Source organism: Coturnix japonica, chromosome Z (genome assembly GCF_054131305.1).
Source record: "Coturnix japonica strain WE chromosome Z, WE-NBRP24, whole genome shotgun sequence".
Lineage (NCBI taxonomy): Eukaryota > Metazoa > Chordata > Aves > Galliformes > Phasianidae > Coturnix > Coturnix japonica.
Window position 1 is genome coordinate 2,855,699 of NC_140702.1, and position 18,473 is coordinate 2,874,171.

General features: G+C 46.2%; 1 protein-coding gene and 1 long non-coding RNA gene across 4 annotated transcripts; both read right to left on the bottom strand.

The window, feature by feature from the left end:
• Positions 1-223: 223 nt before the first annotated feature.
• On the bottom strand, positions 224-5,593 carry LOC146753479 (uncharacterized). Of its 3 annotated transcripts, XR_014940000.1 has the most exons (5): positions 4,568-5,593; positions 4,188-4,293; positions 3,150-3,823; positions 1,408-1,536; positions 287-720 (listed from the first exon to the last, which is right to left on the bottom strand). It is a non-coding gene; the product is annotated as an uncharacterized LOC146753479 (long non-coding RNA). The 3 variants fall into 3 exon arrangements; XR_014940001.1 differs by lacking the exon at positions 4,568-5,593 and having other exon boundaries at positions 224-782; positions 4,188-4,555; XR_014939999.1 differs by lacking the exon at positions 4,568-5,593 and having other exon boundaries at positions 288-720; positions 4,188-4,555.
• Positions 5,594-7,720: 2,127 nt separating this feature from the next.
• On the bottom strand, positions 7,721-10,756 carry LOC146753480 (uncharacterized). The gene is made up of 5 exons (XM_085530556.1): positions 10,496-10,756; positions 10,252-10,333; positions 9,880-10,006; positions 9,537-9,682; positions 7,721-9,217 (listed from the first exon to the last, which is right to left on the bottom strand). The coding sequence occupies exons 1-5, from the start codon at positions 10,544-10,546 to the stop codon at positions 8,808-8,810; spliced, it is 816 nt and encodes a 271-aa protein (XP_085386682.1). The 5' UTR covers positions 10,547-10,756; the 3' UTR covers positions 7,721-8,807.
• Positions 10,757-18,473: the final 7,717 nt, after the last annotated feature.

An 18,473-nucleotide genomic window follows, 5' to 3' on the forward strand; every position in this document is an offset into this window, starting at 1 on the left:
GGTATGCTATCATGAGGAATTCAGTAGGTTACATTTAATTTAGAAGCAAGATGCAATCAAAAGCATGCTTGAATAAAAGCATACCCGTTTCTTTCACTCAAAATAATAGCCCAGAAAAAAATAAAAACAAACCAAAACCCTCATGATGAATGTTAAAGAAATTATCTACTAGATCTCGATGGAAAGTGGAACCTCATGCTAGATTTAGGAACACAGCACTTGTCTCATTATCTGAATGCATCTCAAGGCATGATCCTTGTGAAACTGTGAAAACTTCTATCATTAATAGACAAGTACCGTGCCCTGATAGATGGTTAAACCGCTTGCAGTGCACTGTCAGATGTACAGGCTGGTGGCTGTATGTGCTGTGACCAAATAAACCCCACACTGAAACCTTTCAGAATTTTAGGACCTACAAGGCTTGCATTCATATTTAAATTAAAAAACTCCTAAGCTACACATGTTCTAAGTTTCCATTTGTTAGACACAACATACCTTTGGAAGTAGGTGCCTGAAAGGGTTCTTCTAAGTGCCTTCTACTTGCTTCTCTGACTCTTTGAAAAGAGCAGGAGCAGGAAGTGCAAAGGGCAGCTCATTTCTTAACGCTGACTCTGCATCAACATTCTCTGTGTTTGCATGCTTCTTAGATGCCACTTTTCTTGTCACTGGAGTTGACAGTGTGAATTCCATATCACCCAGTTGAGTATCATGCCTCGAATGCTGCCAGAGATGTAACAAAAGGTTTTCTGATCACAGCCGGAGAAGTTACTGTCAAGGAAATTCTAACAGCTGAGAAGGTCAGACACAATGCTTATAAAAACATCATACACTACTTGTCTATTGAACAAAAGAGTTGAAACCTCTGATTCTCTCCTAGAATAAGTTCGTTTCTTATACACTGTCAAACGCCATTTTTTTATTTGTTCATCTCAGTTCTCCATTTAGGATTAACCCTCACCAGCTTATCTAAACATAACTATGAATTATCACATAGTTTTGCTGCAAAATTTCAATCACATCACTGTGCATGTTCTTGTCTTGAATTTCTTTCGGTACCTTTCAAGCTCTGTCTACCTCCAGCCTAACTCCAGAATCTTATGAACTGTGCCTTATCGCTTCCCGATGTGTTTTAAAATCCTCCCTGACTCCTTTACTTGTTCCTTTGCTTGCTGTTTCTGTGCAAACCAAACACTGGAGTTAGGTTTCTCATCAAACCAACCATGTCCTACAGGCAGAAGGCACCAAAATTTATGCTTAACATGCTTCTTTGCTGAATCTGTATCTCCCTTTGGTCAAGGTCCACTAGATACTTAAATACAGACTAAGCTCTATATACAATGAGAAGCAGATTTCTGGATTAAGTGCTGTATTTTTTCTGTAAGAAACTAGCACTACATCTTCACACACCTGCTTTGTTCTCTGAGTATTTAGATCGAGCGGAGATTCTTCAAACACTGAAGCTACATCAGAAAATTCCATGGATCCAAACGCATCTGGCACATGGCTGCAGTCTGGCACATCTTCATACGTCAGAGCCTTTTCAGACAGAAATGTTCCATTGAGATTCTTTTGCAGAATTAAAAGGAAGATTTCATCAGAAGATTTCATCACTAAAATCTAAATAAGATTGCTTTGCAAGTTCCAAACTATGGCTAACAGCTAATGCAGGTCCACAAGCCAGCAGCACCAACTTTTATATTATGTTCTTAATACTGTAATTGTGGATTTGACGTTCATATCAAGAGCAGAAGGGAAATTACTCTTAGAGCTCAAGTCATCTTTCACAGCCTGCGTCAACAAGAGCAGCACCTCATAGCCTTTGGTTTGAAGACCCGGACCACAAGCTAGCTAATGATTTTACACAGAATTACAGAGTTTAAGTCATTGTTTCTATTAGGGCTGCAATTCTAATGAAAGCCTTCAAGTTCATCACACTGAATTATCACTGGCACCACAGATATCTCCACAGTACATATTTGATCACAAGCAACCTGGCAACTTCAGACAATTCCAAAGCACTCCACTTGCACTTGGCTACTAAAGTACAGAACAAGGAATTAACATCAGAAATAGCTGCAGCCAAAACCATCTAAGAATCCAAGTCTCCAGGAAACAAGGAAAGCAAATCCTCTCCAGGACTGTCTTCTAAAAGGAAACTGATCAGAAAGGTGAGATCTTCCCTCCTTTGACCACCCACTCATGTAATGTCCATGTCATTTCTAAGTATGCTGCCCAGACCAAGACTGAGGATGCTTCAGAAGAAGACCTTCCTTGCTAAGACAAACAGAACAAGTAAGGTACCAAAATATGTAGAGCCAAACGAGGAAAGGTGCTCTAAGAAGGTAAGCATCACAAGAGACCAACAGGAATGCTTACACAATCCAAACAATGCACAATTTCTGTTCCACAAGCTGCCAAGAGGAATGTGTGCAGTACTCACAGCGCACCATGTACACTGCTTACTGCAGTCATACTACTTCATAGGACCAGTCCAACTTACTAAAACATTTGATCATGAAACACTAAAACACAGACCTTTCCAATCCAAAAATTCTATGGTTCTGTTTTCATGAGGCTATTTTTGTTCTCTGATTTGTTGTGCTTCCTGAGTAGAATAATCTTGCCCAGAACTTGCCTAGAAGATGTAGTTAAACTTGCTGAAGCCAAAGGCCACAGACTGCTGGACTTTAGCCCAGCTGAGAGTAAGGAAGGCCACAGAGCTTACTCTAACTGCAAGAGAAGGAAGTCAGAAAGAGGAAATGGACAGACTCTGCAAGCATTGACAGATCTTACAGCCCTGATGACTGGAGAAAAGAGATAACACCACCAAGAGATAACAAAAGGAACCCATCCAGAGCAGAAAGATCTCAAACCTCAATAGTACTATTGGTCTACGTGGCTGAGCGAGAGGTTGGGAACATGCAGCCAAAGGGACAGGATCAAAGGCCTCCCTGAAATCTAGAAAGATTACATCCTTTGCCTTCATACACTGAGTGGGTGGCCTTATCATAGAACAAGATTTGATGACCAAGACTGGTTGCACACATGCTCCCTCACCGATGTTTAGGCCACCAGACTGTTTACCCGGGCAGAGCTTCAGCACACAGAGGCATTTTGACCAGAACCTTGTGCTGAACTCTAAAACTTACCCCCAGGCTTCCTGACTGTGTGGTACTGGCACGTCCTGTTTGGGATGGAAATCTCAAGGAATGTGCTTGCCACGAGCCTTCTTAGACTGAAGCAAGAGATAGGTTGCCACAACTGGTCATAATTCCACTAGAAAACAAGAGGATTTAGATCTCTTCAGAAACATTGTCAGTACAAAGAAAATTTCTGCATGTCTGCCATATTTTCCCCTTGATGTGCAACCTTCACGTCTGATCACATTAGGGTAGTTTCAGGCGTCAGCTGATTCACACAATATGTCTGAGATCAAGAAGAAGACTATTCTTGTTTTTGCTTGAAAGTTAGTGTATTGTACAATTGCTGGAAGTGAAAACTAAAGCTGGTGCCAGAATCTCTCTACTGAAGTGAATGGCAAAGCTCCTACTAATTCAGTTTGTACAGCATTTCAGCTGGACTCCCATTTCTGGGGGCCAAGTTTCAGCCCAGCTCCAAGGAGCATCGGCATTCAGCTGGATTTTCAGCAGCTTTTTGACTACTATGAGAACCGTGGGTACAATGCTTGACAGACTCAGTGTAGTATAAAAAGCTTGAATTACTTATCAGGCATTAGAAGTCTTTTGAATTAAGACTGTGAAAATATCACAGACTTAAACTGAAGAAGTCTTTCCCCATGTAGGTCGATTGTTCTCTTTATTCCCTGTACATAAAGAAAAGAAACAGTGACTCCACAAACGATCTCGCCTAGATAAAACTTACATTTTACATCTAGTCTTACTGAAGTTATATGGAAATCTTAACAATCCTTCAAATGCTACCACTTTCTATTTAATAGAAAGACAACTCAATTGCAAGAGACAACTTTCAGATTCAGGTTAAAGTCAGAGTACCCATCATGTTTTAAATCTCTTCTACAGCTTGGAATGTTATTATTGACATTTATACAGCATCTCTAGCAGCACTCAGTTCAGCTTTTCTCATTTGTTTTCGAAAGTTAGTGGAATTAATTTATTTCCTGAAGTATTTGTGAACTGTAATTCTCCAAATTTATTTGGTTGCCTTACCTGATGTGTTGTTATTTTCCACCTATTAATGAAACATTTCAAAGCAGGGAGTTAAGCCAGCATGTGACATCTGCTGTTCATCAATCAGTTTCTGTTTTGAGTCTGCCTGGACTTCCAGAGATTCATAAGGATTTCAGCATGGTAAAATATAACAGAAAGGTTGAAAAAACACAATTAAAGGAGAAAAAAGGAATAAATGTGAACTTCAGAAATATAGTTATTAGGTAGACTATGAAGTTCTGCAGTGGTACCTTACCTCTGAAAGGTGTGAAATATTTCATGTTTGAGAATAAGTGAGTGTTAGAGTCTGTTAATACAGTAAGGTTATTTACTGTAGGAGTGGGCTTAAATACAGAGAATTACTGACATACGTTTCTTACCTCTGATGTTAATGCTGATCTACTCTCTCTTCTCTTGTTGTGAAACACAGAAAGCTGTTACACAGTCTTCATCAAGGTGTCCCAGCTGCAAGAATAAGACCTATACTGAGGAAACAGCTTTCAAGTCATCTCACAGCCCAATCTCACCGTGGTAGTGTTCTGCTGTGCAGCAGTCAATAATTAGCCATGATTTCAGATTCTTTTTTAAATAGTTAGTGTTACGGCTACATATTACAAGGAGTAAACAGAAAGAGTCATCCAACTTCAGCAACTAGTCCCTCTGTGGCAACAGGTCCCGAGTGCTGAATTCAAGTACAAAAGCCTGTCAGCAGATGAGACCTTTTACTAGAGCAGAAGTGACGCTTCTATCTCTTCTTGATTCCTAGTTCCATGGCGTGCACAGCATGCTGTGCTGCATGCACAGCACAGCTGTTCTGCAGAGCAACAGTGGCACCCAGTGACCAACAGCAGCCATTGTCTGCAAATACACAGCAACTTCCCAGGATCTGCAGCAACAATCTCCCCACACACTCCACTTCACACAGACACTATGACCCTGAATAGACTCAAGCAGCAGACTGAAAACAAGTCAGAGTTTTAGATTTCAGGATATTTCAGGATCTATAATGTGTGAAATTCAGTTACACAACAGTGCCGAGGTGCCTGCGTTTCAAGCAACTTTCAGATCACGGCCATGTAAAATAAAAACAAATTCTGTGCAGAAATAGCAAGCCTGTACCTTAATACCCATGAGATTATCCATTTTTTACTGCAATCTGACTAAGTTCTAAAACTTGCTCATCCCAGTTCACTTCAACAAGTTCCACCAGTTCAAGCAATGCAGTTCTGAGATCCTGTGTATGTTAGGCAGAGAGAATTGAGCAGTGCAGAAATAATCTCTGACAGCTGTAAGTTGGATCATCTGCCATTTGCCGCATTCTGCTTCTTGGCATCATGATTAGCACAAAGGGTTTTCTGCTGTCCTGCACAGATGGACCAAGTCCTGCTTACAAATGGACCAAGTTTCAGTGTACAGATGAGTTTGTACCAGACTGAAAAGCCACGTCATTCAATTCATGTGCTCAGGTTGTTATGCACTCCCAAAGGAAACAGAACTAACTGTTAAATTCTGAAGGCAATCTGTGGGGTCCTACATTGCCTCCTGATTCTGGAAGAGGAAATTCTAATAGCAAATGCAGAACTTTGCTCTTCGTAGACATGAGAAGAGCTGGCATTTAGGAACATTCATTTCTGGGAAATCAAATGATGTGTCTCTATTTTTACTACAGATATTATAGGGAGCAGCCAGTTGAAGAACCAGATACAAAAACTGCAGCCCATTGGCAAGAAAATACTTCTCCTTAAATTCTGTATGCTATCATGGTATAGAATCAAGCTACAGTGCCACATAGGCCAACCAAGCGTAGAACCAAATCCACAAAATACTGGTAGACAAAGCAGCAAAAACAAGGACAATATTCAGCAGACAGGCCTTTCTACCCACAGCTCAGCATGTTCTGCCATCCGAAAAGCAAGGCCTCTTGTCAAGCTCAGCTATTTCCCTTCTCAGTGTATTCTAGCACCACTGATACCCACTGGTATCCTCCTGTAGAGTGCCATCATATTGTCATCATCCAAAGGGAAAACCCACACAGCAGAGCATACAGCAGTACACCCATGCTCCAAATATCCACCTGAAAAACAAAACGACAAGCTTACAAACCTGAAGCACCTCAAATGGCTTCCTGACAGACTGGATTGTCTGCCCTTGCCAAAGCCCACATATAGCCCATGAAAAGCTGGCTCTTTCCCTCAGGAAAAAAAACTTATCGTCCCAGAGAAAGCATATAACCCTCATTCAATTGTTCTTCCACTAAGCTTAGTGTAGTACTAAAACCAGGATTTGCTGCTGTTCTATTTATGTAGAGGCACAACAAGGTTCAGACACCTCACAGTGCAATTCTCACTTGGACTGTAAAGAAAAAGGAGGCTTGAAAAGCAGCGTGTGGAAAACAAAGAAACAAGAATTAGAGCAACAGTGGGGCCATGGCACTTGTAGGAATTGCTCCGCCTTTAACAGCAGAGCGATTCAAGAAGGATGAGGGCATTCCAAACCAGACCAGTTTGGACAGATTAACAACTGCAAGTAGTGGGTTCCAAAATTCCAGACATCTCTCTTAATTTTTAGTACATTATAAATCACAATGCAAATTAATCTTCACATACAACTTGGATGCTAAAGACAAGTCTGACAAAACAGACTGCACAAAAATGATGGATAATTAACAGAGTAAATTGCTCTTTCAAAAACTTAGTCATAGAAAGAGATCTCTGAAGCTGCTGTTCTGTAGAGCCCCAAAGCAGTCGCTTGAGGCAGTTCAGGATTAGCCAGAGACAAACCAGCCAGCTGTGTGAACTGAGACCAATTGCACTTTTCTAGTCTGTGGCCACTGACAGCTTCTGAGAGCTACCAAGCAATGCAACCTAGCAGAATTCAGAAGGGAAACCAAGAGAGCCTACCTGAGCTCCACTGCCTTTCAATGCTCTGTGCAGAGGGAAGGGAAAGAGGGGAAAACAAACACCGCTCCACATCCCTCTGAGCCAATAGACGCTTTGCCCTGGATTAGCTCTGGTGCTGCATAAGCTGGGCTTCCACAGCATGTGTTCAGGCGCTAATCAAGGCCTCCCTGGAAGAACACAAAAAATAGAAACGTTTGCTTTAACAGAGTTTATGTCTCCTGGTCATAACACTTCAGAAGCCTCAGAGGCTTCTTCTCCTGTGTATATTTTCATTCATCTTCTTTTTTGCTTTCATTCAGTGTGACCTCACTAAGCAAATATTGTCTAAGACCATGAGTATCCCATAAATGTGCAGATCTCAAGCTGCTCACTTATCTAGTACCCTTGGCATGATGCTGTATTTTCCTCAGCTGATCATCTAGATTGTGCCTGTTGATTGTGCAACAACAGCCTGTTGGTCTCGATTACCTGTGAGAGGCTCTAACTTTGGCCAGGAAAAATCATTTGAGGATAAGTAATTCTCTTGGAATCAGTAAGGCAGTCTTCCCATGCTTTCATAACAGCAGAGATACACACACACACAAACTCATGGAACCCCACTGCTTTGCACAATGCTGTGCACACTCACGTGTGTCATGCACTGATTTCCCAGCCAGTCCTCGTGGGGTCTCTTACTTAGGACGGGAGTGCAGGGGAGCAGCCAGAAGCTGTTTGCATTCCCTGCTGTCTGCTGGGCAGCTTTGCTGGAGATGCTTGGGTTGCTTTGCTTTTCCTTGGGAGGTGGGAAGGAGCTTTGGGTTGGAGGCACATCCCGTGCCAGAGCATCCCAATGGCACGTGTGGGGCACTGATCTGCAGCAGAGGAAGGGGAGGAGGTCCCAGCACAGCTCTGCACCATGCTCTGCCACACTGGGCAGCTTGTTCCTGGCTCAGCAGTGCCATCAGACAAGAAGCAGGGAAGGAAATCAAGGATGGGGGGTACCATCAAACGCAGTCGGTGCATGCCTTTGCAAGACAAACAGACCCAGAGCTTGCGGGTTGTTTCTGGCTTTGTAGCATTCGTGTGCTGTAGCTGAGCAAAAGGTTCTGTTGCTTGAATCTTCTTCTGCATGAGCCGCCTACAGGTAAATGGCTGTGGATGTGACAGAAAGCATTTGTCTCCACGACAGTGTAGTTACACTTGGTCTAGAGAGTGAGAGAGGCAGGCAGCACTGCCTGATGTTGGTCAGGGTGAGCTCCTCCTGCTGCAGCGCGATGATGGCAGGGCTGGAGATGATCTGCAGGGACAGCTCACAGGTGGGAGCCAGGAATGGACACGGTGGGAGGACAGAGGTGTTAGGGAGCAGCCATGGTGTCCAAGAGCATCAAAAGGCCCTGAAAAGCATCACAGAGCCACAGCTGGGAAGCTTGGGGTTTTCATGAGCAGCATCCAGGATGCTAGAGATTATTTGCTGCCATACACAATGGTAGCAGAGCTCTCGCTGCAGGCATCCCAAAGTCAGGCAAAATGGGAACACACCCAGATCTCAGCTGCATGCACACCACAGACAGAGCGTTGCAAGCTGAGCTGCCTTGATGTTTCTTGCACTCATCCCAATCTCTGCGAATGAAAACTCAAAATGCAGTCAAGGCGCAGACTGAGCACGAGCGTGCCTTTATTCAATGGGAGAAAGGAGGGTGTGTGAGGTCTGATGGAAAGATGGGATTCATTCTCTCTTGTCTTATGAAAGTGGCTCAGAGCCCGCGCTGCTGCCCAGAGCCTGGGACTCGTGTCCTGATTCTACACCCCCCTCTAAGATGTTTGGCTTTTCCTCGGTGACGCTGACCTGAGCCTGCATGGTGGTGCTGCTGTCAGGGCACTCGGGCTGCACTTGGGCTAGGCTGCACTGCAGAGGCATTGAGTCCAGGCTGGTGGCTGAGGTGTCTGGCAGGCTCAGGTCAGCAGCTTCAGTAGGGATGGGATGGATGAGGGCTTCAACAATGATGACATTCTTCTCTTGAAAGCTGATGTTATATGGAAGGCTTTCATCCGAACTGCAGCATCCTGTGCTTAGTATCAACTCTTCATTGATGGAAGATTCATCATCATAACATGCCTTGCGTCTTGGGGATACACAAGGGCTTGGGTCACCTAGGAAGGAGTAGATGCACAGCGGTTAGTGTTGAACGTTCGCAAGATGAATCATGAAGGAGGTTCTTGCCATTTGGCTATGTAGTGGTGGTGGGCAGAAGCAAATAGGCTTCTAGCAACAGTGTCACTGTCTGGAAAGTGATCCTCGTGCAGGTCCAGCTCTTGTGTTGACAAGAGACTCATTTGGGAAAGACAGGGGTCAACCAAAGATGTCAGGCACGGGCTTGAACGCCAGAAGGAGGTACAAGCCCACTGAAAGCATGAATTCTACCTGTGTTGCTGACAAGCAGTGTTTTGAAAGCTGGATTTGCATGCTTACCTGCCAGGACCAAGACTTCTGCTTCAGAGGGCTCCCTGGCACTGCTCTGCAGTTGGCGTTTGGCCACAGGGGATGGTTTGCCCAGGCAGAAGCAGGAACGCCAACTGCAAGCTGCTGACTCTGCCCTCTTACTGGGAGAACTCATTCTGCAGAGAAAACAGAGCATGCTGTCAGTCGTGGTGCAGGGTGAGGGAAGAGCTGCACCGAGCCCTTGCCTATAATTGCCTGCTCCCGGCATTGCCTGCTTTCTGCTGAAACACAGCTTAGAAACGCGCTCTGTTTCAAACAGCAGAGGATGTCTCCATTCCTACAGCTCAGCCCTCAAGTCCTGTTGGCTAAATACCTCTCAACGATGTCAAGCAACGACATGGATCCGGAGAGTGTCGGAGGCTCCGGCTGCTTCGCTCTCCTGGGCCGGGCCTTCACCAGAGAACGAAGGCAAGTGATGAGCTTGCCCCGTTTCTTTGGCACTGCACAACAAAACAAAGAAACCAGTTCATTTCAGGCCTGGCTTGGTTGGACGAGGCTGAGTGCATGGGAAGAACGTTCCCAACAAGGACACGCAAGAACGAATTTTCCCCCTCCCTGGAGGTGCCCAAGGAGCTTAATGCAGTCCTCTTGCTAAGCTTGCTCAACTTGGGCATTAACGAAACCCCTGAAAGCCACGTTCTGACCCCATTTTACTAACCCGTGTTGTCAAATGTAACATATGTACCTGGCTCTGGCAAGGAATTGAGGATGGAATCGGGAAGTTTTCCCCTGATGAGCTCCACGCAGTCACCAGGGAAAAAACCAACCTGTAATAAGAACAAAAAGACAGGTGGGCATTAGCCCAAGCCCAGAGCCAAAGGAAAGGTCTTCTGACACTCACACAGGGCAACTGTGCAGGCAGAGCAGCTCAAACCTGAGATTCCCGACTCTACTGAATTTGTGCTCTCTAGTCAAAAACGTGTGCCTACCTCAAAGCCACGCTTGCCTCTCCACCAGGGGCTCATCTCCTTTGGTGGCATATCAATGATGCACACCAGATCTCCAACCTGCAAGAGATTGAAACGTCAATCCCAGCTTCAGCACAGCTCAAACGACTGCCTTTTTCTACGACACAAAATACCTGAGAGTATTCCTGAGGTGTTAACACCCTATACAGCAAACTCCTCCCAACCCAGAACAAGTCTAAGCTGCAACAGAACCTTCGAAGCTTCATCTCACGAGATATTCTAAAGGTCTCTGAGACTATTCCTGTGGCGTTCACACCCTATACTAATCTCCCGTGCACAACAACAAGGAACACCTGGAACTGCTTACCTCCAGGGAGAGCTCATCCGGCCCCTGGGCGACGTGGCTCTTGATAACATGGGCTGCCGCAATCGCTGGTACGTTAACAGATGACATAGCACGCACCAGCTGCGGCTCCCGCATGTTATCAGCCTGCAAAACAGAGCACAGGCCGTGGTCAGGAGATGAGGACAAACCAGGAGGATTTCAAAGTGAGGAGCACATCTGCACAGAAAGCTGCAGCAAATGCGCTCCGTCCTTCTCAGGAGCACTTCAGTCAGAAGGAGCTGCACGTCTCATCACAGTTATTTCCCTTTCTGGCGTGCATTGCCAGGCCATGCAAAGATGCATCTCTCTCTACCCAGACTAATCAGCAATGGCACTGGCGCAGACAGCTGGCCAGGCCCTTTTTGGCTTATTCTTTCCTGCAGGAGAGTACATCTGCAGCTCCTTCTAATGGCTCAACATAGGGAACAAATACCAGACAGAGCTTCATACTGTACCTCCGTCGCCGCCAACTCAAGCTCACGGCTGATCCCACTGCAAGCAGCACCCATAACAGCAAGTGTGAACAGCTGGAACAGAGCAGAAACACACTTCTGTTTTCTCTATTCACACAGCACAGTATGGACAGACTTCTTCAGAACTACATTCACATACCATGCGGCAAAACCATGTGGGGGGACAAATCATTGCACGTACCTGGCAGTGAGATCACCTCAAGCTCTCTGCAGCAGTTCCTTGTCGCTTTGCTCAGATCGAATGAGAGCAAAAGCTGCACCGAGGCAGTGGGCGGAGGATGAGGAGAGGAGAGAGAAAGAGCAGGTCAGTGAGCAGGGCTAAGACAGCCATGGAATAACACACACAGCACAACTGTCCCACCCACTTGCTGCAAGACATACTGAGTCTCAGGCTACGTGATGCCTGTCCACCCAGCAACTTTACAATGCTTCCACTACTGAGCAAAGACAATAAAAGAAGCACGGGACAGGTGCCAACTTTATTGATACCCCCTTTGGAACGTGTGTACCGGGGAAAATTACGTCTGATCGTCAAGAGTAAGCAATACGGTGCTGTGAGCTCCAACAGCCAGCAGTTCTCAACACCTCACTGCCCACCCATCCATCCCACGCCAGCTCAACTTACCTACAAGCTGCTGCACACGACGGTTTGAAGAAAAAGGCACTAAAGGCAATAACTAAAGGCACTAACTAAAGGCACTAACTAACAACACTAACTAACAACACTAACTAACAACACTAACTAACAACACTAACAACACTAACTAACAACACTAACTAACAACACTAACAACACTAACTAACAATACTAACAACACTAACTAACAACACTAACTAACAACACTAACTAACAACACTAACTAACAGCACTAACGGCACTAAAAACACAACAACCACAACGCAACCAACCACTCCGACCACTAGCTCACCCACAAAGGAACACAGAACGCACCGCTCCTCCCCTCATTCCAGACGCTTATGACATCACCAACGGCCAACAGCCTGGTCCACCATGACCCCCCACAAGGCGGGGAGCCAAGACCACGTGGTCACATCTGATTCCAACACGGCACCACAACATTCCAGGACTCAGTGTGGGCTTGGAATTCTATCCTGGTGTGGCAGCGCAATGGGAGGTGTTAGGGCACAGCTGAAGAGCTGACAGACAACGGACGTTTCCAAAGGAGGGTGCCAGATTAACTCTCAGCATTCTCTTGCGGGGCTCTTAGGAATGCTTCAAACCCATTTTCACTGCCTAGCTCATTTCTAGAAAGTCCAGTTGAGAAATGCTCACTTTGTCTGGGGAACGCCTCTATGCATCATGAATGAAAAATAAAATAAAATGGGCACGCGACCCTATGAAACTTACCTCTCTGCTCTTGCTGTCAGCCAGACACCTCAGATGAGCATGACGTGTCCCTGCTCCTGAATGAAGATCCACCCAAGTCTGTGTTCCTCTCTGCTCCATCTCTGGCTCTAAAAGAAACACAGACAGAGATGATTACAAGATCCTTTGTGCAGACGAAAGACAAGGGTGCACACGAATTCTGTTTAGCAAGAAATACTACAGTCCCAATGGACTGCTGTGGTAGTACTTGAATCCTCCTTTGGGGCTGGAGCTCAACAGGTCAACACATCAGAAATAACACAAAGTGCATCTGGAAGACGTGTCTCAAAGCCCAGAAAATCCAACACGGGAGGGGGCTGGACAGTGGACCACAAGTGTCCATTTCCATTGCAGCTCCCTGTAGAGAACAGCACCAATCAGCAGGCGTGAATCAATTCATTCACAAGCTGCACAATGACTCTGTTCTTTACATGATAAAGAAACACACAGAGATTCCTGACCAAAAAGTTGGGAGTTAATAACGACCAAAGAGGTTCCTGTTCCTACGCCTCATCCTCTCACCCCAACTCCTGGGTGATGCCCACAGGCTTCAAGTCAGCTCTCAAATCCATTGAACTCCAGTCACAGAACTCCATCAAAAAGGATGTCACACATGTGACACTTACATACATTTTGCATCAGAAACAGTGACGCCAGCAGGAGCAGAGAGGTGACTGTCCCCCTGTACTCAGCACTGGTGAGGCCACAACTTGAATTCTCTGTCCAGTTTGTGCCCCTCACTGCAAAAAAGACACTGAGGCATTGGAACGTGTTCAAAGAAGGGCAACAAAGCTGGTGAGGGGTCTGGAGCACAATGGAGCCATATGAGAAGAGGCTGCCGGAGCTGGGAATGTCCAGCCTGGAGAAGAGGTGGCTCAGGGGAAACCTCATTGCTCTCTAGAACTTCCTGAAGGGAGGTTGCAGTGAGCTGGGGGTCGGCCTCTTCTCTCGTGTCATTACTGATAGAACTAGAGGGAATGGTTTTAAGCTGCAGCAGGAGAGGTTCAGGCTGGACATTAGGAAATATTACTTCTCAGAAAGGGTGGCCAGGCACTGGAATGGACTGCCCAGGGAGGTGGTGGAGCCATCCCACCTGCGGGTGTTCAAGGAATGACTGGATGTTGTGTTGAAGGACGTGGTTTATTGGGAGCTATTGGTAATAAGAGAACGGTTGGACTGAATGATCTTTTAGGTCTTTCCCAACCCTGGTGATTCTATGATTCTGTGATTCATACACTAAGAAGCAAGGAGAGGCTCTTTTGTTAAATCTTTCAATAGAGAGAAGAGTTGATATCTGCTTCTCCCAACAACAGAAACACGGAAACAACTTTCCAAGCCCACCTGCCATACAGTAGGCAGAAAACGCACATTGTAAAGGAGCACGCACATCCCCTCTGGCATAAGTCGAGCCCAAAACCCACCTTCAGATCTCTGTGCATTTCCCTTGTTTTACACCAATGCAGCCTCGCTGCAGCTCCGTCGGTGTCACACAAGGCTCCCATTCATCATCAGCTCCCATTCTGAACCCCTCTGTGCAAAACAGCAAAACTTCTACTGCAAATGGCTGCAGTCACCAAAGCTCAGCCCACTATCCAGGTATCAGCCTTCTCCCTTCTGTTTTCCATCTTAGCCCATAGTTTTGCTCCCAAAAATGGAACTGCACTCCAACAGTCAAAACACAAACTAATACATCACTTTCACTGCTCCTTCCCGCACCCCCATAGGAATGGTTACCTGACATCCCCTACAGCACAGCACCTGCTCACAACTATCATTCAAACTCTATTCTTTCATACTTCTTGAGTGAGGACGGTAAAAACTCACTTATGCGTGGCGGTAAGGACAGTCTGTCCCCATCACATCCCTCTGTGTGCTGAAAGCTGCCATTGGATCTCTTGCAGCCTGCTGGCTGCTGCTCACAAACACAGGGAACTGCACCACACTGATTCTAAAGAGAGAAAGGAAGAAATGCTGGTGGGAATGGGCACCCAAGGATTGCAGAGATGCTCCAGATTGTGCCAGAGATGGAATCTCAGAGTGCTGGGACATGATTGATCACTAAGGAAAACACTTGGAAGCACATTCAATCTGCAGAAGCTGTAATTACTGGGCACAGTCAGCTTTCCTATGGCTCATCTGGAGGAGGCGGGTGCTCTCACACATCTGCTCAGGGGCTTCAGCTGAGACACTTGCACAATGCTGGGATCATTCTGATGGAAACTATGTCTTCAGATACCATGGTTAAATCCATCCAAAATGATCAAGCGGAGCCTTAGCTCTTGAGCAGCACTTCTTCCCCACCCTTCACTACTCCAAGCAGCTCCAACAAACTTCTCAGAAGAAATCCAGGCCAGCACAGACCTGGCAGACCAGAACCAAGTGCAGCCTGTGGGACGGCAGTGCCCACTCCTTGCTTCCACCCTGCTCCAGCAGGTTAAGGAGTCTGAGCCTCACTGGCCTTTGACAGCTCAAGACTTTCAGCACCTCATGCCAACATTTCTCACTAAGATACACCTCAGGCATTGAATTCTCTTCTCACTACCTCCTCCCAGTCCTCCCCTAGGAACAGAAACCATTCAGATTCTACAGCAAACTACAGCATCTGCACTGCAAGAGCACACTGAACCACCTGCAACAATGAAACATGGTTTTGGAGAGTGGGTTTGAAAACACACCTTTAGACAGCTGTCTCCCTGTAGCCAAAAGGAAACCAAGCAGCAAAAGAAGAGTCCAGCCTGAAACATGCCCATGCTACTAGCCCAGGTTTTTCACAGTGAATGTAAAATCCATCCTATTCATGAGGTAACAAATGACCAGTGGGTCTCCCTTTGCTCCACCCCTTCTCCTTCAAAGCCAGAAAAAGAAAGAAAAAACAAGCAGAAGAAACCCAGACGTACCTTTCCACACACAGAGCAGAAAGTGGAACAGCAGTTGGTCTCCTTCCTGAGACATGGTGGGGAGCATCCCAGAGGAAGCCCAAGTTCTTTGCTTCTCTCCACAGGGACTTCAAGCACTCTTGGCAAGAGATGCTTTGGTTCTTTCTTCAACTGCTTCCATCACCAGAATCTCCTTTGGAAAAGGAACACTAAAGAAAGAATCAGCAAATGAGAAAGAATGAGCAATAACCACTTTCCCAGCTTTCTTCTGACATGCAATTAAGACTCATGACTTGGGCAAGGTCTTAAAATCAGCTGGTTACAAGAACTGTCCCAAAATATATCCAGCTTCTGTACAGCTGCCGTTATTTCTGTCAGTGAGTGTAATCACAGAATCATAGAATGGCCCGGGTTGGAAGGGACCTCAAGGATCATGAAGATCAATCACCTCCCTGTCCCTGCTGGCCATCCCCTCTTCTGATGGAGCCCAGGGGACCATTTGCTCTCTGAGCTGCAAGAGCACGCTGATGGCTCACGTTCTGTTTTTCATCCACCAGGACCCCCAGGTCCTTCTCTGCGGGGCTTCTCTTAAGGACTGCTCCTCCCAGGCTGTAGAAATGCCTGGGATTCCTCCAGCCCAAGTGCAAAACCTTGCACTTTGCTGTCTTGAACCTCATTAGATTCACCTAGGCCAACCTCTCGGTTGAGCTCCCTCTGAATGGCATCCCTTCCTTCCACTGCATCAGCCCCACCTCTCAGCAAACAGCAGAGGGTGCACTCCATTGCATCATTGGTGTCACTGATAACCATGTTAAAAAGCACTGGTCCCAAGACAGACTCCTGGATGACACCACTTGTTATCAGCATTCACCTGGACATCGAACCATGAATCACCACCCTCTGTCTGTGGCCTTTCAACCAATCCCTTATCCACCAGGTGGTCCACCTGTCAAATCCACATCCCTCCAGTTTAGAGATAAGGATGTGGTGGAGGGCCATGTCAAAGATCTCGCTCAAGTCCAGGTCAATGACATCAGTTTCCTTCCTTTTGTCCACAAATGCCGTCACTCCATCATAGAAGACCACCAGATTGGTTAGGCATGGCCTTCCCCTGCTAAAGCCACGCTGACTGTCTTGGATCACATGCTCATTCCTTATATGATCAAGCATGTCTTTGAGACAGATCTGTTCTTCAGCATTTTCATCACAGTTCTACATTTGAATCAAATAATTGGTGTTGCTGCCACCAAGAAAACCTCTTTGTCTTCTACTCCTGCTGCACTACTGTGCTTTCACCAGAAGCAAAGGGAGAGGCCACCTCCTAGATCCAAATTTTAAGAAACCAACACCCAATAGGTGTCATCTGAAGTAAAATAGCAGAGAAATCAAGATGACTCTTCTGCATCCAGCTTGGATCACTCCCTCACTCAGGCACACCACCATCAGATCAAGGAGATGCTGCCTTCAGCTTAGAGATTGTATGGGAAATCACACCTTGAACCTCTGATTAATCAGCTGAGGCAAGTGTTGGGTCAGCTGCGGGAGCACAGGTGAGAGTAATGGAGCTGTGCTCACAGAAGGGGTGGACCTCGACTCCACCTCCTCTGAGACCTCATTTAAAGGCTGACCACCACTGAGGCAGCATCTCTTGGAGATTGCTCCCCAGCTGAGACTGCCTCAGCTTTCTGGTCAAGGCATCAACATTGGTGAGTTTTCCTTTGCTAACAACCTTTGACTATTTACCACCATCTTGGTTAACATCTTTTTATTAGCCACCCTTACAGAGACCAAAAGGGTTTGGGCTTCCAAACTCTCAGCAAGCATTTGGATCAGACAGCTTCCTGCTGGGGAGCCCCCTGCATCACTGCTGCCTCCTTTGGTACTGTACCTGCAGATGCTTCAGAGCTCATTAGCATGGACTTCCTTCCTCCCCTCAGCAGCTGCTCCTGCACTCACCTTCATTCCTGCTCAGATACCGGCCACTTCCAGCACCAGCTGACCTGCAAGACACAGAAAGGAAAGGTGGGAGTCATGCAAATCCCCAAGAAGCCCAAGGCTGCATCACCACCACGTATGGCAGCCTCGGGAAGTCAGCTGCAACTACAGCCTTTGTCAGAATGGAAACAGGAATCGTCAGTTAAGTGTGACCTCTGAACTCATTGCCACCATCAGAAACAGGCACTGAAATCGTTCACTTCACTGACTCTGGTTACCTCCAAATTCTTTTACTTTTAGGAAAATGCGGACACGGAATTGAAGGACACTAGAAAAGTGACATCTACTTCCCCGTAGGTGGTTAAACTTGGAAGCAGGACTTGAGCAAGAAAAGCTTCTCAGCTCAGAATCACGGAATTATCAAGATTGGAAAAGACCTAGAAGATCATCTGGTCCAACCATTACCAATACTTCCCGGATAAATCATATTCCATACACCACATCCAAACGTTTCTTGAACACTCCCATGGTCGGTGACTCCACCACCTCCCTGGCAGTGCATTCCAATGCCTGACTACCCTTTCCGAGAAGTAATATTTCCTAATGTCCAGCCTGAATCTTCCCTGGCACAGCTTAAAACCATTCCCTCTAGTTCTATCACTGATTACTCGAGAGAAGAGGCCAAACCCCAGCTCACTACAACCTAACTTCAGGAAGTTACAGAGAGTTATAAGGTCTCTCCTGAGCCTCCTCTTCTACAGGCTGAACAATCCCAACACCTTCAGCTGCTCCTTGTAAGCTTTGTGCTCCAGACCCCTTACTACCTTCATAGCTGAAGATGTTCCAGAACCGTAAGGTTTTCTTGCATGGAGGGGCCAAAAACTGAGTAGGTCAGACCTCCTTCTCTCCATCATTGCTGTCATGTGGAAGGGTGTCCTTGGAA

Bases quoted from the DNA above. Each gene is read 5' to 3' on its own strand.
- LOC146753480 (XM_085530556.1), bottom strand. From the start codon at position 10,546: ATGCCACCAAAGGAGATGAGCCCCTGGTGGAGAGGCAAGCGTGGCTTT. The intron at 10,334-10,495 runs GTAGGCACACGT...TTCTTATTACAG, and splicing joins GAGGCAAGCGTGGCTTTGAG to GTTGGTTTTTTCCCTGGTGA. The intron at 10,007-10,251 runs GTACATATGTTA...TTTGTTGTGCAG, and splicing joins CAATTCCTTGCCAGAGCCAG to TGCCAAAGAAACGGGGCAAG.